Consider the following 15273-nt stretch of genomic DNA (forward strand, 5'->3'; position numbering starts at 1 on the left):
TGTATTCCACATAAGTATTTTCTAGTATGGCTCACTTTTAAAATGGCATTTGCACATAAATTCACCAGCTGGGCGTCTAACTGATACCACTTGAGCATTTGCAAACACTTGGTCATCCAGCTGCGGCAATCATGCAAGTGAGTTGTTTGCGTTCAGTTCAGCATGGGTGATTCTCAAGATCTGGCTCTTGTTCCTATCTAAATGTTCACCAAGCAGCATGCGTAGAGAAACATCTTTATGGCTGGTAGCAGATATATTTTTGTGTTGTTTTCAAACTACAGGGAGTCATATCATAAATGCACATCTTTTTCTGAAGCATGGACTCGTCCTGCCAGTCTTTTTGCATCACCTTCAGTACTGAAAATATGAAAGAGCTCTATCGTAGTGAGAAGCTAAATGCTGAAGATGTTGTATTGCTCTGGGCAGCATATCAATGTTCATTGCGGAAACTGCCAGCGTGACTTGTAGGAGAAAGAACTGTAGTGACTGTAATTGCTTTGCCGCATGTGTTCTCTCAATTCCTTTTCATAGAATAAGCTTTGATAATCATTCTCATGGGCATGACATGCATGAAATTATTCTTTCACAACTTCATCTGAACTTCTGTAAATCACATGTAGCTGACGCTTATGCCACGAATTTGAAGAAAAGTGGTTTCGGTTTGTTTTTTCTATTTATCGCCAAAGTAGAGGGTGTAATGAGTACAATTGTTAAGCAGTATTTCACTTAAAACTTCCTGATAGAAATACAATTTCACCTGCTGTTCTGGATGTAGTGAACAGAATGAAGGCTTTACCTCAACTACTTTTTTTGTGTGCTACCTCTGTGGTGTGTATGCATCGCTTTTACCTCTCATATGCTTAAATATTAATGGGGCAGTGGCTAGAGTATGATTAGAGTCCCCTCTCTCAGTCATAAGAGCAGATGTGGAGAAGAGGGTATTTCCCTTTTGTTATGCTCCTTGTGGCTGTGGGACCAACTGTTTCTTGTGAATTGTAGCAGCTTATGGTGCTCTGCGCATTCCCAGGTGCAGAGGGCACACTGCTGCTTAGCAGGTGAAGTTTGGGGAACTACTGTGGTTAATAATATGAAAGGACCAGAAGGAAAGCGTCATTCTAACAATTCTGATGATTAACATTCTATGCTGCTTTGATCTGTTAAAAGCATCTCTGCATTTTAATTTCAAATGGTTTGTCAGAATCTATTAATAGAAAGCTCTTTCTGGTGCAGTAACAATTCCTCTTTGAAGCTCCACCTATGGCAGAGGAGATCATCATCCCACACTGGTTCAGGTAGTTTTCCAATGTTAGACACCACTGGGACTTGCCCTCTTTTTCCTCTGCCCTACTTGACTCAGCTCCAAACACCAAGCAGCCGCATCCTGACTCTAGCAATATTTACCTTGTGTGCAGTTCCTGTAAACGAGCACCCAAGATACAGGGCAGTTGATGCTCAAAAGGTTTTTCCTAACTGTGTGGCGTGAACAGAAAAAGCTGGTTTAGTCCAGAGAAGACTGCAATGAGTCAGGACAGTCGTTCTCGTTTCAAACCCTTGGTACAGAGAGGGTACTGTGTCCACTGGGAATAGGACTAGAAATACTGGTGCTAAATGGCAGTGAGGGAGATTGAGGTTAGACACCAGGAAAGATGCTAATGGTAACAGTAATTAAGCACAGGAATAGATTGCCTGGGTTGCTGTGGAATTTTTGCCACAGGAGGCCTTTGAAGGTAGCTTTTCCCAGACACCTGTTGCAAATGATTTAGGGAAGGCTGAACCTGCCTAAAGCAGAGGTGCGACTTAGATTAGTCCTCAAGGCCATCCAAACTTGTGTTCTTATGATTTTCTGTATATGAAGAAGTAGTGAAGATTTTTATGGTATGTATCCCTTTTGGACCAGCAGCAGATAACTGAAAAATGGATCAGAAAGGCTGTCCTCAGCGGTACAGGTATGAATACAAAAATGGCTTAGTGAGGTGAAGAGTTACAGCAGGCTTATATTGACATAGATAGAGCAGGATTTGGCCTGGGAAAGGCTGTTTTGCTTTGAACTCCACTCTCATGCAGTGTAGAGGATAGCAGACTTCAGTCTGATGCTTTCCGTCATCTAAGCCAGAAATGAAAAGCAAAAATAACAGTAACAGTGCCAGGGGAGGAGGGAAAGAAAACACAGATACTCAAGTATTGTATATTTAGGTACTAGTCCTTTAAGAGTCTCCTCACCTTCTATGCCTTACTAAGCAAACTTTATTAAATAATTCTTTCCACTTAGAAGAAGAAATAACTCCTTTTAACTACAGGGAAAAAAAAAAGCTGAAGACATGTTTGTGACTTTTGTGTTTCATGCCAGTGGACTGAGAAGTAATCTTTCCCAACGCAAGTGAAAGCTCTGAATAGCTGTATACTTGCTTCCAGGTGAAGAGGGATACTTCAGGAATATAAATTTTAAAATGCAGGCTGACTCTCTAGTCTTTTGTAGTGTTTGATCTGCTGCTGAATAGATTACAATTGCAGGAAATACTCCTGAAACCTTTATAGTTTAAATAACTGTTGCAGGTGTTGTTCAGAGTAAATTCTGGTTTCGAACTTGGAAGAATCATATTTTAAAATTCCCCAGCTAGGTAAAGTGCTGTAATAGGTTGGAATTGAAGGAACACTTTAAAGAGAGATGCTCACTGATACTAACTGAAGGGTAACCACTTCACTAACAGCACATGCTGTCAGTTACAGCCTTTGAAGGTGACCATGCAGCCACCAGCTCTCCTATCAACATGCTGGAGAGTAAAAGCAAACGAGGCAATGCTGATTGCATCAGCTTGTCCACTCAGGCTCTAGAAAGGGAAAAGGAGAAAACCCTACCTTCTTTCCACTACCTATAGAGCTTGCTCTCTCTTTCTTTACAAACTTCCATGGAAACGAGTGAAGTTACTTCATTGCTTTGTGAATACATTCACACAAGATGGAGTACAGAACTGAAACGTGTGCTGTCTCTGGGGCTATGTGTGAGGGAGTGGGAACTCATGCTGTTCATGATGCTGGAGGGTGGCTGGTCCTGCATTTACGTATAGGGGACTTTTTCTAAGACTAGGAGAAATAACTACAGTTTAGAGATTGCTCTTTTACGTAATGCAGCATTGAATTAACTGTTTGTATGAATGGAGAATTCTTTCAGAGGGAACTTATTTTCCTCCTGTAATTTTGTCTCTTAGGAAAGAGAATATATACTCATGAAGTCCACACAATAACTTCTTCTAGAGTTTATCTGCATTAATTTATGTAATGCTGGAGTGTGATTATGATATTCAAGCAGTTTGAAATAAAGTACAGTAAAATAACTTTGCAGTTTTGGCTGGGATCATGCTGTTTAAAATCTTTACTGACATAATGGCACCAAATCCACACACAGTTGCTCATTTCTATGCTGACTGCAAAACTGATGTGTCCCATTGTTTTAGTTAATGTGATCAGTCAAGATCATTATGTTCTAGTTGTATTTAATGAAGACAAAGCTCAGGTATCAACCTTGGAGGTTGTTCTTCGTGATGGCTTCATTCAGATTGGAGAATCCTCCGTTGCTGCAGGAGGATGAATGGCTTTAGCTAATCGCATGTTGCTGCTGACAAATGTAGGCCCTGGCTGTTCTTAAAGACTTCTAATTAAGGTGATTCCTTTAGTATTACATAAACCTAGTTCACTTATGCTTTCCTGACAGGTTCCTTCATCTTTCTTTTCTGTTCTACAATGTGGTCATTTCTGCTCTTCTCCTTTGGGCTCTCCCAACATCTCCAGCAAAATGCATTGTGTAGACTGAATGCCTTCTCCTGAATCTCCTGAATCTAATCCAACCCTTGGGCTGGATTAGACCCAAGTAGTTTACCTCACAGGCCTTGTCAATACATGAGAGAATGCCTTGTCTTTTTTGCTGTAACATGGCGTTGCTGGCTTATGTTACTCTTTGACTTTATAATTTTTTTCTGTCCACCATTTGCCCATCCTCTTTCATTTGGTGAGTGGCTAAGTGCAGTGTATTAACACCTTTGAATTATGTAGTAAGAATAACAAAAATAAACTCAGGCTGTTTATTGTTCCTTCTTAATGTGTACGACCAAGCATGCAGTTAAGTGCTTGGTCCTTCTTCCAAATCCTTATTAAAAATAGTGCTATTACTGGACTCAAGATTTCTTTGAAAATGCACTCTGAAACTTCAATTTTGAGAATGTAAATCAGGGTGTTGATAGTGGATATTGTTCGAGCAGATCAATAACCCTAAAATATTTTTATTGACCTGTATTTCTCTACCTTGTTCAGGAGAATGTCAAGTGTCTGACAGGTGATGGGCGGGTTCTCCATGTAATCCACATCTATTTTTCATCAATAAATAACCCTAAAATATTTTTATTGACCTGTGTTTCTCTACCTTGTTCAGGAGAATGTCAAGAGAGGCACAGCTGTGACCACATTCCCCATTAGTGTGTATCATTCCCACTATTTTGCAATTAGAAATTACTTCAGTCTTTCTAAATGGTAATCTGTAGCTTTTTCTTTCCCTACCTGTGGAGTTTTCAATGTCACCATAGATTTGGGAAGCTGAAAGGACTGTGTGTTCAGGACTGTGTGTTCTGGATGCATTTACATGCATTACTGATAGCACATTGACTCAGCCCCTAGACGACCTGTTATTTTAAGTTGTATGTAATTAATGCACATGTCCATCACTTTAGAACTCGTATGACCTGGTCTGACAGAGGTGATGGGCGGGTTCTCCATGTAATCCACATCTATTTATCATCAAATAACAACATACTAGCAGCTCTTATTAAGTACTTTATCTGGTTAGTGCAAAATGTGAATCTGAGTTTGAGGAAAGTTGATTGCTCACAGAGACGTTCCTGTTGTACTCTGAACTGAGTTGAGTCTCATCTTTGCAAGTAATCCTAGACGGGGAATTTTAAAGGAAGGAAACAAATATACACAATCTATGTTGTATTGACATTTGTTTTTCTAGGAGTTTACAATACTTCATAAATTGTTATAAGCAGCAAGTACTTCCAGCTATTTATAGACACCTAGACGGACCTGTAACCACAGACACTTAGACAGTCTTCACATTTGTTCTTCTTTCCGTAGGCCCCAGCCTTTATCCCTTTCACATTTGTCATTGCCAACTGAAGGGTGTAAAAACATGAATCAAAATGCAGCCTGTAGCGCTTGCAGGCGCTACATTAGCCTTTCATTGGAATTGTGCTATCGCGCTGACGTTTATTTCTTTAACTAAATCTCTATTCCTCACTTCCATTCTCCCTTTAAGGAGAAGGAGGGCGGTAGTCCCATTTCATTACTGGTACTCTAAATGAGTTGTGCACTAGAACAGCTAGTTTCCTTCACACGTAATGCTTTCTCATAATTTTCTTCACTTAGGTATTTAGCTTAGGGATAACTAAAACAGTTTACTTCTTTCTAGGAAGCGCACAGATATGTCTCCTTTCTGCATCTCTGGAGTAAAACCGCTAGACTGCTGCTAATGCTTTGTTATGCCCAGCTGAGGCTTCCAGCCACCTGCAGCAGAGGAGGCACTGACTATTGCAGTGAGTGAGTGGGAGTGTTAGGGCATCCTAAACTGATCTGACAACTCAGTTATAACCAATCAACTCCACATATTTAGCACTTTAGGACTAGGAAAGTAAATAAACTGAAGCCATTTTAGCATATTTTTGTTTTGCATATTGTTGGGAATTTGCTGGTTTGTTCAAGGATTTTTCTCCCGTCGTGTAAGTTGGGCTGTATGGTCAAAATAACTGTAAAAAATAAGTTACCAAATGGAAAAGGCAATTACTTGTTCACTTGGGTCCAATATCCAGCCCCTAAGTATTCTGGTATTAGGTGGAAAAGAAAGAATACAAATTACTTTCTTTTCAAAGGGAAATTTTAACCCCGTTGGCACAACAAATTGCTCTTCATCTTATAGCAAGAGGTGAATTTGTACAGTATGCATAACAGCTGCACTGGGGTTATACAAAATGAATCCCCGAATTTTTCTTTAAGGTCCACCATATAACAACTGACATCCTGAAGAAAGTTCTTACAGTGTGCATAATACCAAAATGAAATGGGCTTAATCAGGCTGTAGGGATATTCGGTTACCAGTTGTAAGGGCTTAAGGCAGCCCTGCTGAGTTACAAGTTTGGGATATGATAACAGGCACGAGACCAACAGCTTTAGGGATAAACAATTTATCTTGAATTACCTCACACGAATAATGGTGTGGTAATAAAAACAGATCAATAGTTCAATTATCCAGACTGTAACAACAGCAGATTCAATAATTCACTAGTACTGGGCTAGACTTAATCTCTGGGCTCGCAAAGATGTACATCACCATGGCTGGCGGGCAAGCAGGCAGGAAGCAGGCATGGCTTCTGCTCCAGACAAGCTACTCAGACCAGTTGACAAGCTGACAGAACGCCATATTCCCTGATGGGACTGTCCTTTCTGTGGCCGAGTCAGGAAAGCACTGTTTGGGCTTGTTCACCAAGCATCACATCTCCCCTCCTTGCCAGTTCTGTCTTTGTTGTGCACAGGGCTCCAAAATACAGTATAAGGCAATACTACCCTTACTCTAATCTGTCAGTACCTGGTGATTTTGCAAGGTAATGATGCTCTTGGATGTGATTATTTATTTATTTATTTATTATGATCTTGTTTTTATTTCAAGCTCCCCCAGGTACCAGCTGGTGTGTACACACGACAAACTGCGTCTACATTAAAAATGCTTTGCATGGACCGTTTTGTTGGGGGTCTTGAAGGTCTTTCCAAAAGGGACGTTAAGGGTCTTTACAAAAAAGGTGTACCAAATTCTTGTAAACCAGCCTTTTCACTATTCTCGTTCACTATTTTTTCCGTAGTGCCTTTTATCTTGGTTCACAGCTACTCAATAATTATAAAACACTCAATAACAGGCTGGCAAGTGGTATGACCAGTGCTCACTGAGTTTATAATAATCTGTTTTATTGAAATTAACTATGACTTTTCATGTTACATTAGTTAGTTAGGTGTTTGAGGCAAGCCTCACCTTGTTTTTGTGTACATAATTGATTGTGGACAGTAGAGCTTTCTGCTAGAGAAAAAAGCCTTCCACAATATCTGCACAGGAAATTTCATAGAGGTCTCAGGAACAGATGGAAGATCAGCAAGTGTGAAACAACATGAATTTGAAAGTTTATGGGGGGAGCTTATCAATGTCTATAAATACCTGATGGGCATGGTGGTAAAGGAGGTTGACCAGACTCTTCAGCAGTGCACAGTGAAATGGCAGGAGGCAGTGGGCACTAACTGAAATGCAGGAAACTCCATTTAAATGTAAGAAAAAGCTTTTTCATTGTGTAAGCGGTCAAATAGTGGACCAGGTTATCCAGCGAGATTGCGGAGTCTCCATCTGTAAGGATGGTCAAAACCCAACCAGACACAGCCCTGAGCAACCTGCTGTAGGTGACCCTGCTCTGAGCCGGGAGGTTGGACTAGATGATCTCCAGAGGTGCCTTCTGACCTCTGTGATTAGTGGAAGTATCTTCCAGCGTGATCTCTCTTGCTCGTATGAATATTTTAAGAGCTGACACTTCGATAGCCTGTTTTATCTATCTTGGAATAAGGAATCACTCCAGAAGGAAATAGTCTCCAACGATCATGAGAATATACATGACTGTAAAACTCCTTCAGCATTTAAAATTGAAAGAAAAAACATGTTACTAGCCAGAGAGACAGTAAATTATAATGCTTACATCAGCTGCTAAATTACAATTACAATGCTTCCTTTCGAAGCTGCTTTTGTCTGTGACTTGAGATAAAATAATTTATTTCTGATGGCAGTAACTTGGCATTCAGAGACACATCACTGAGAGGACTGAATGCATGCTCCTGAAGGTGAGCACTTTGCCACATGGTGCTGACATAGCTGTGGTACCATGAGCCAGACCTCTTGGTCTGTTTTCCATGTGTATGGGATCTTAAACAGTCTCTCACCTTCTGCCAAAAGTGTTATGAGGTGGGAAAGAATGGGGTGCAATTTTCACAAAAAACACTGAACTAAGAGGAACCCGTTTGACTTTTTCCTGGTAAAAGGAATAGGCCTGAAGCCTTGGCAAATACTCTATAATTTAAACAGGGCCAGGTCTTCAGGAGGACTTTTTAATTAGTTTGATTACTATTTTATTGTGAAAGTGGGTCATTTCAGTCATACACACTGCTTAGCAGGATTCATTCTCCTGGTAAAGGAGTAGTCATCAACATTATGGAGACGTTGCAGCAAATAATATAGGAAGTTCTACTTCACATCTTATTTTTGCTGCTCTTGTATACCAGTTATTTTATAACTGTTCCTTGAGTCAGAACTGGCCTCTAGGGTCATGCCAATGTACCACTTTACAATGATGGGACACTTGCTCCCCTTCATCTATAAGCTGACATAAGTTGCTCGACAAAATGAGAGCACAGCATGATTTGGGAGGAAGGGTGTACCCCATAGCCCTTCCTTCCCAGGGAAGGTGTGGGTGGGCTTGTGAGGTAGGCTGGTGGCACGTAGGTCTTAGGCTGTACAAGTCTGATAGTCATGAAGCTTGGTCAAGGCAGGCAGGAGTGCCGATAGGCCAAACTGACACCACGGTTGGTAACTGGAAATGGCAAAAGCTTGCCACAGCGTCTGAGGGCACAAGATTCTCTGGAGAATGCAGAAGTGTGAGTCTTACCCAGAGTGATTGTGCTTCAAACCAAGATACAGGCAGGCATTTGCTTTTTCTTAAGCGAAGTCTCAGAGGTCAAGCAGATGTCCTCACCTCACCATTCTTTGAACACCTAGTTTATTGCATGAGTTGTAATTTTCCCTTTTTAAAGCATTTTTCCTGCAAAAGAGCTCATGCTTCCTAGATGAAAACTGACTTAATCTCTAAGAAGCTTTTGTTTAGCTTTTCAGGTCTTCTAATAAAAAGTGTTCCCTCTGGAAACGCACTTCTATATGGTTTAAAAATAGAGGTGGAAGCTTCAAGAGAAAAATGCGTCTTTCATACCAAGACAACAATTGGTCTACTGGGTGTTTTTCCTCTTCCATAACTGAATTAGTGTATGGAATTATTGATCATGAGAACATAAAATTGCGTTTGTTTGTTTTGAAGGAGGTAATTACATAAGGTGTGCCTTAGATGACTCTATGTTACTGGAGGTAGTTGTTTACTTGTGTGATATCCTAACTTCAGAGGAATGGTATATCAGAAGCACAGAGAGCCACCATTAAAAATGACCTGGTCACCTATGCTATACATTTAAATGTTAACAAATGTGACGTTACGTTGAGTAACGTCATGCTCTTCTGAACTTCTGTGACATCATCATGAAAGTGGTGTTTGTGTTACTGTTTGCAGCTGGACAAAGGTGGTAAGCTTTTCCCAGGCAAAACATTCCCTTGATGGTTTGGTATGGCTTATGATTTGCTTCATTTGAAAAAAATATTGGTGTTGTAATTGATATTGTATTTTACTAGTGCTGCTGCTGGTTTTATTTGAAGCTGTAGAGGAACATCCTGAACTCACTGGAGAAACTTGGGAAGATGATAAATTCAGCCTTTTTTAGATGTTGTGTCTCTGTAATCCTGATGGACAGTCCCGACCTGTGGCAGAGGTTCCTAACGAACAAACAGTGTATGAGCTTTCAAGTTCTTTGAAATTCTGCTGGCAAATCTTTTTGTCTTCATTGTTACTAACGGTCCTTGCAGTTTCACTTGCCATCTGTTTTCCTGCTACAGATAGCATTAAGCTGTATGCTTTCTTCCTCGTGCAACCTCAAGACTGATTTTGGGCACAGTTTTACTTCATGTACTGATTGTTAGCTGAAGCTGTTCCTTAATAACGGGGGAAGCAGGAGATTAAACAGGAGAGCAGTAGGCTGGAGGTCCTTAGAGCTGATGTGTTAGATGAAATGCACAGTGACAGCTTTAAAATTTGCAGCATACACACTATTTAACTCTTTCAATCAAAGCTGATAGGGATTGATGCTACTTCTCATAGAAGTAAATGGGCATAAATAATTCTAAAATTCTTTTCAGAAGCTAGGACGATTAAATACTGCTCATCTTAGGATAATAATCTTAGGAGCTCGAGTGTTTTGATAAGCCAGGGCAGAAAAACCGGGCCAAATTATAGTTCTGATCATTTCATGCTTAAAAAGTTAACTGTCATGTTGAACATCCAGAATTACTAGTGCTTCCAGAAGACGCAGACCTAAATAAAGATATTGGCAACCTTATTCATCAATGTCCCATGAGTTTTGGAATTTGCCCATGTTATCTATGCCATAGAGCAGTGCAGGGTGTTAACTGATAGCAGGCACATGCGTGGAGGGAACTTTGCAGAACAGTAGGCATTGACCCCACATGGACTATGATATTTACCTCTGAAGGAAAATGGATATTTGGCCCCACTGAGAAGCAATGGGACCAGATGTCTTCATATTGGACCATTTAAAGTCTGAAGTAAGAGCGAGAGAGAAGAATCATATCATGGAAATAAATTCTGCATGTCATGGACTTTGAGGGTGAAAAACGTGTGTACGTACACATGCATCAGTGCCAGAAGTGGTGACCAAATCAAGGAAGAACAGGATTTGTATCTGGCAGATAAAGTCACAATTTGTGCATGGAGAGATGCAACAAGTGAGGAACAGAGTATTATGACTAAGGTTACCTGGTTAAACCACAGAGGGAGCTGATACGTGGCAAATGGTGAACAGCAGAAACCTGATATATACTGTGTGAAGGTTAAGAGGCTTTAGAGCCACCTGTTTTGCATATTATTTTCTATTTTGTTTTAAACTTGCAGAATTACGTTTCAGGTTTAGCTTCTCTTATCCGCATCTTACCTATATCCTAAATTTAATTTATCATTACTATCCTATAAATTGCAGACTTTGAAGAATTACCTTAGTACTCTGGTTTGTGACTTACTTAGTTTTGTATTTCTGTCTGTACTACCAGCCTGCAGGGTTTTTTCAATTTAATTTCTTCCTGAGTGTCTGTAATTGTGTGTTAGAACATTTCTTTCTAGATTGGCAACTGATATAAATCAGCATAGTCACAATAGTTCCACTGAGCTAGTCTGCCTGTTTTCATATTGTGGTGGTGCGTCCCCCCGGGCCTTGCCTGGTACCTGGGTCACTCTAAGTTGCCTGACAAGCCTTGGCCTCTGAACAAAGGGTTTGGCGGTTGAGAACCCATCGACCGTACCAAGCACTCTTGTGTAGCCAAGGAGGAGAATGGCACTGAGTCTGAGGAATGCGATCGCCTAAACAAGGTGCAGAACTAATCAATTATCCCTGACAATCCTGGCAGCAGTACTGTTAAAACTTGAGAAATCACCTGCCTGGGTTGTGGAAATTCACTGATGCCTCAAGTCAACCATCTCCCAGTCCTATAAATAGTGGTCCCAAGTGAGACCCTTTGAGCTCTCCTGGACCGCAGCCGGCTGCGACCAGCACCTCCCTCTGAGTGCGATGCCTCTCAGAGTCCGCAAACCCTCAGGTTTGTGATCCACTGCGAGGCTCGACTGTTTACCCGCTGAGTGACGCAAAGCATCCACTGTTTGACTGGATTCAAGGGGCATATTTAATAGGTACCTTTGTACATACCTGTCTCTTTTCTCTACATCTCTTTATGTGTCTCTGTCTCCACACCTCCATGTGTGTGTGTGATTAACGAATCTTAGTAAGTTTTAGGTTGATTATGCTGCTAAGTTTTATATGATTTGATACCATGATTTATCTCAATAGCATTAGTGAATCTGATTGCTGCTATTATGTATTAGATAAATTGCCATCTTTAAGCTACACCAAGCACAAAATCAGAGACTATATTACTACACCAGAATCCCTGGTACTCTATCCCTTTAGTCATAAACTGTGGACCAAGTCTGGGACTAGGAGTGGATTCACACACACCTAGACTCCTCCCTGAGAAGGAGTTTAGAAAGTCCGCTCTGAACCTTGTGACTCAACGGGAGGGCATTCCTTAACTTTCCTTACCTAACCTTACTTATAAACTGTTGACCGAGTCTGGTACTAGGAGTGGATTTTGGTCCACTCTGAACCTCATGACTCAACAGGAGGGTCTCCCTTACTTTCTTTTCTCAATCTACACATAAATCACACTAACTTGATTTGATTTCCTTGACTCTGTAAATCATTCCAACATAATTGTAATTTGGTTTCTCTTTGTATACTTTTCCGTGTTAAATAAGTAAGAGTGGACCTTGCCATCGAATTCTGTTAAGTTGCGCCCTTTTTACAAAATTATATTAGATCATTTGCTTTTGGTGGCGATTCTTTAAGTGGCCAAACCACTCATTTGCGACAAGTGTCAATTTTCTTACAGTTTGGGACAAACTCCAGCAGTCTTCCTTCTGGCAAAAGTCATGTTTCTTCTCTCTGAATGTTTTTCATTGGAAATGGGTTTTTTTCCTTTATAATTTGTGTTTGTTTCAAATGGTAAGTAGTATGTATAGTTCTAGGACAACAAGTAAGTAGTCTTACTCAGCAAGTTATTCCTTACACCGTTGCAATCCCACTAATTCCAAGAGGCTCAATGAAAATTGCTAGATAAAATAGAAGCGCTTCCATAATGGTCAATAACAGATGCCCAGAAAAAAGTGTAAGAAGCTGGGTATCAGGTAGTGCCATGTATCATATACTAATACTGCATGGAGTAACATGCTGGCTGACAAAAGAAAGTATATAGAGCATTTATGCTTTGGCATGAAATGATAAGGCAAGCAGTTACAGTCTGTCACTTTTCTTTCCCTGTTTTAAATGTAGAGTGAAGAAGGTTTCCTGCAGGAGGGAATGCTGAATAATACAGATGTTCCTGTGGATCCTGAGAATGAGGCTTACGAAATGCCTCCAGAGGTAAATCTGTTGTGGTATTTGCTGTGAATGTGTGCAGAAGGGCACTGGAGGGGGCTGCATGTCGAGTTACGTTATCCTGGCACAGGCTGGTGCTGTGAGCTGCAAGGGCACAGCAGAAACATAGCCTCTGTGGCCAAGATCTCCCAGAGGTATAGTGCTGGGAATGAGAAAATCCATTGCTTTCTTCATACAGTGTAGTTTAACATGAAATACTGTGTGTGTTTTGAAACACTTGTGCCTGGGTTTCTTAGTAATCCATATTAAACTTGTATCTTTTTCTTACGTTTGATAGGGAATATGGGAAAAATTGCATCTTCATAGACAGTTTTCATAGCTTGGTCATTTACCAAAGCATCATGCTTTGTAAAACACAGTAATTCATTATTGTACTCTTAAGTTAATGCAATTATGGGAGTAAATTATTTTGTTGTTTTTCATGAACCTGCTATCTAAAATATTACTACAGTGTCTGGCACTATGATGCATGGGTAGTTGGAGTGGCAGTTTTACAGTAGCATAGACAAGTAGGATGAAAATGAGAGGTATAAAATGTTTAGGCCCCAATCCAATTAAAGACTTAAAGGCATGCTTGATTGTTAACACCTTGAATATCACTGAAATTACAGGAGCTGCTCATGTACCCATAGTTAAACACGCAATTAAATGATTTACTGACTCGTACGAGTATCTGCAGCACCTGGTGTGCTGTTCAGCCCAAAAGTGGTGGTCCTCCCTCTCCAAGTGAATCTCTACAGATGGCCTCCCGGCAACATCAGCGGAATGGCGTGCTAACTGCCGTAAAATTTTGCCTAACTGTCCTGCAAATGCTACAGCTTGTAAGGTCCAGTATCTGGAAGATGTGACAAAATAATAAATGGCAAGATCCTGATCACATGAAAATACATAATATTTTGGCATTGAATCCACTAGGACTAGAACAATCAGTGAAAGTAGGATGTATTTATCAAAATTATTAGTAGCACTGATTTCTGCTCTTCTCATTAGGAAGAGTATCAAGACTATGAACCTGAAGCATGAGAGTCCTTTCCTTCCTTTATATCTCCTGAAATCTACTAACTACTAAAGACGTCCCATCCTGTACAAGTGCTGAGTTCCAATGTGCCCAGTCATAACATTTTTTTTACAGTTTTTACGGTGTATTTTGAAGTCTTCCATCAGCAATGATTGGAGTATCTGTGACTGCATCCACCTTGTTTCAGCATTCCCCTCCTGCTGAAATGAAAGCTGGTTGGCAGGGTCATTGTTGTGCTGTGGATATTGTGGCTTCAAGTTTAAAAGTTAAAAAAGAAAATATTAAATAAAAACACCTAAGTGTCTACTGCTTATTTCTAACTCTGTACATGTTTTGTTGATAGGCTGTCAGTAATTTGATATTGTTTATGATACAATTTTTATTTGTTTCCTATGACTGTTCTTTCTGTGCGGAGATGACTTATCGTGAGAGCTTTATATATATGTGTATGTATTATACATATAAAAAAGTAATTGAGCATGAACTATGCACCTATAAATATTAGCTGTTGAAAATTTATTGTTTTGTGATGTGTTTTATTAACTTGTGTCTGTAAATAATGGTGTTGAACTAAAGCGAATAAAATGTAACCCATTAAAAATGAACTTTTAAATTAGTGATGATTTATAACACCTTCTTTCCTCTCCAAAAGCCCATGTTAAAGCATTCAGGTTGTGTTGCGTCCTGCAAAAGAACTGGAGGAGCAAAACCAGCAAATGAAAGCCCAGTCTATACAAGAAACAGGGTGAAGAATGAGAGTATAAGGGCTTGTACCTCAGATGGAATAAAATGTTGACAAAATAAATTTATTTGTAGTGCTAATAAACTTTCTGTTGTAAGGAGAATCTAAGGGTGAATGAAGCCATTAAAATGGTTGCAGCGGATGATCAGGAAATTGTGAGGCCCTTTGAAGAATTACTGTTTCAAGGTTGTTAAAGCGGTGGACTATACAGAAAAGTGATAGCTTAGTTGCAAATTTAATTTTAATTATTATGTTGCCTGGATACTTTTCCATACAGTAAAAAGATTTAAATGTGAGATGTTTTTACTTCTCTCATGTTTTATTATCTGTTATTTTGGATCAAATGTTGCCTATAACCTAAATGTTACAGCATTTTTTTGTTGTTGTTTAAGGTTCTCTAATCCTGAGTAGGATTTTGCACTTCCTGTACAGCTAGTCTTTCCAGTGTTCTGAGACATGGATCTTAAAAACGGGTAAATGTCATTGGTTTTTGTAAATGGGGAAACTTGGGCACAGCCACATAATGTGTGCCACTGGCACGTGCAGAGAGACCCAAAAACCCAGA

General features: G+C 40.0%; 1 protein-coding gene across 3 annotated transcripts in view; it reads left to right on the plus strand.

Annotated features, from left to right (window-relative positions):
* Positions 1 to 13971, plus strand: part of SNCA (synuclein alpha) — a gene marked incomplete at its 3' end in the record, with an annotated part of 69890 nt that extends 55919 nt beyond the window's left edge. For 2 of the 3 annotated variants that reach the window (XM_081999273.1, XM_081999275.1), the window contains exons 4-5: positions 12844 to 12933; positions 13939 to 13971. In XM_081999273.1, the coding sequence (XP_081855399.1) occupies positions 12844 to 12933; positions 13939 to 13971 (123 nt within the window). The remainder of the gene's footprint in view (positions 1 to 12843; positions 12934 to 13938) is intronic. The other variant, XM_081999274.1, reaches the window with a different exon arrangement.
* Between the last annotated feature and the right edge of the window lie 1302 nt (positions 13972 to 15273).

This window comes from Phaethon aethereus (genome assembly GCF_964289735.1).
Source record: "Phaethon aethereus genome assembly, chromosome: 4".
NCBI lineage: Eukaryota > Metazoa > Chordata > Aves > Phaethontiformes > Phaethontidae > Phaethon > Phaethon aethereus.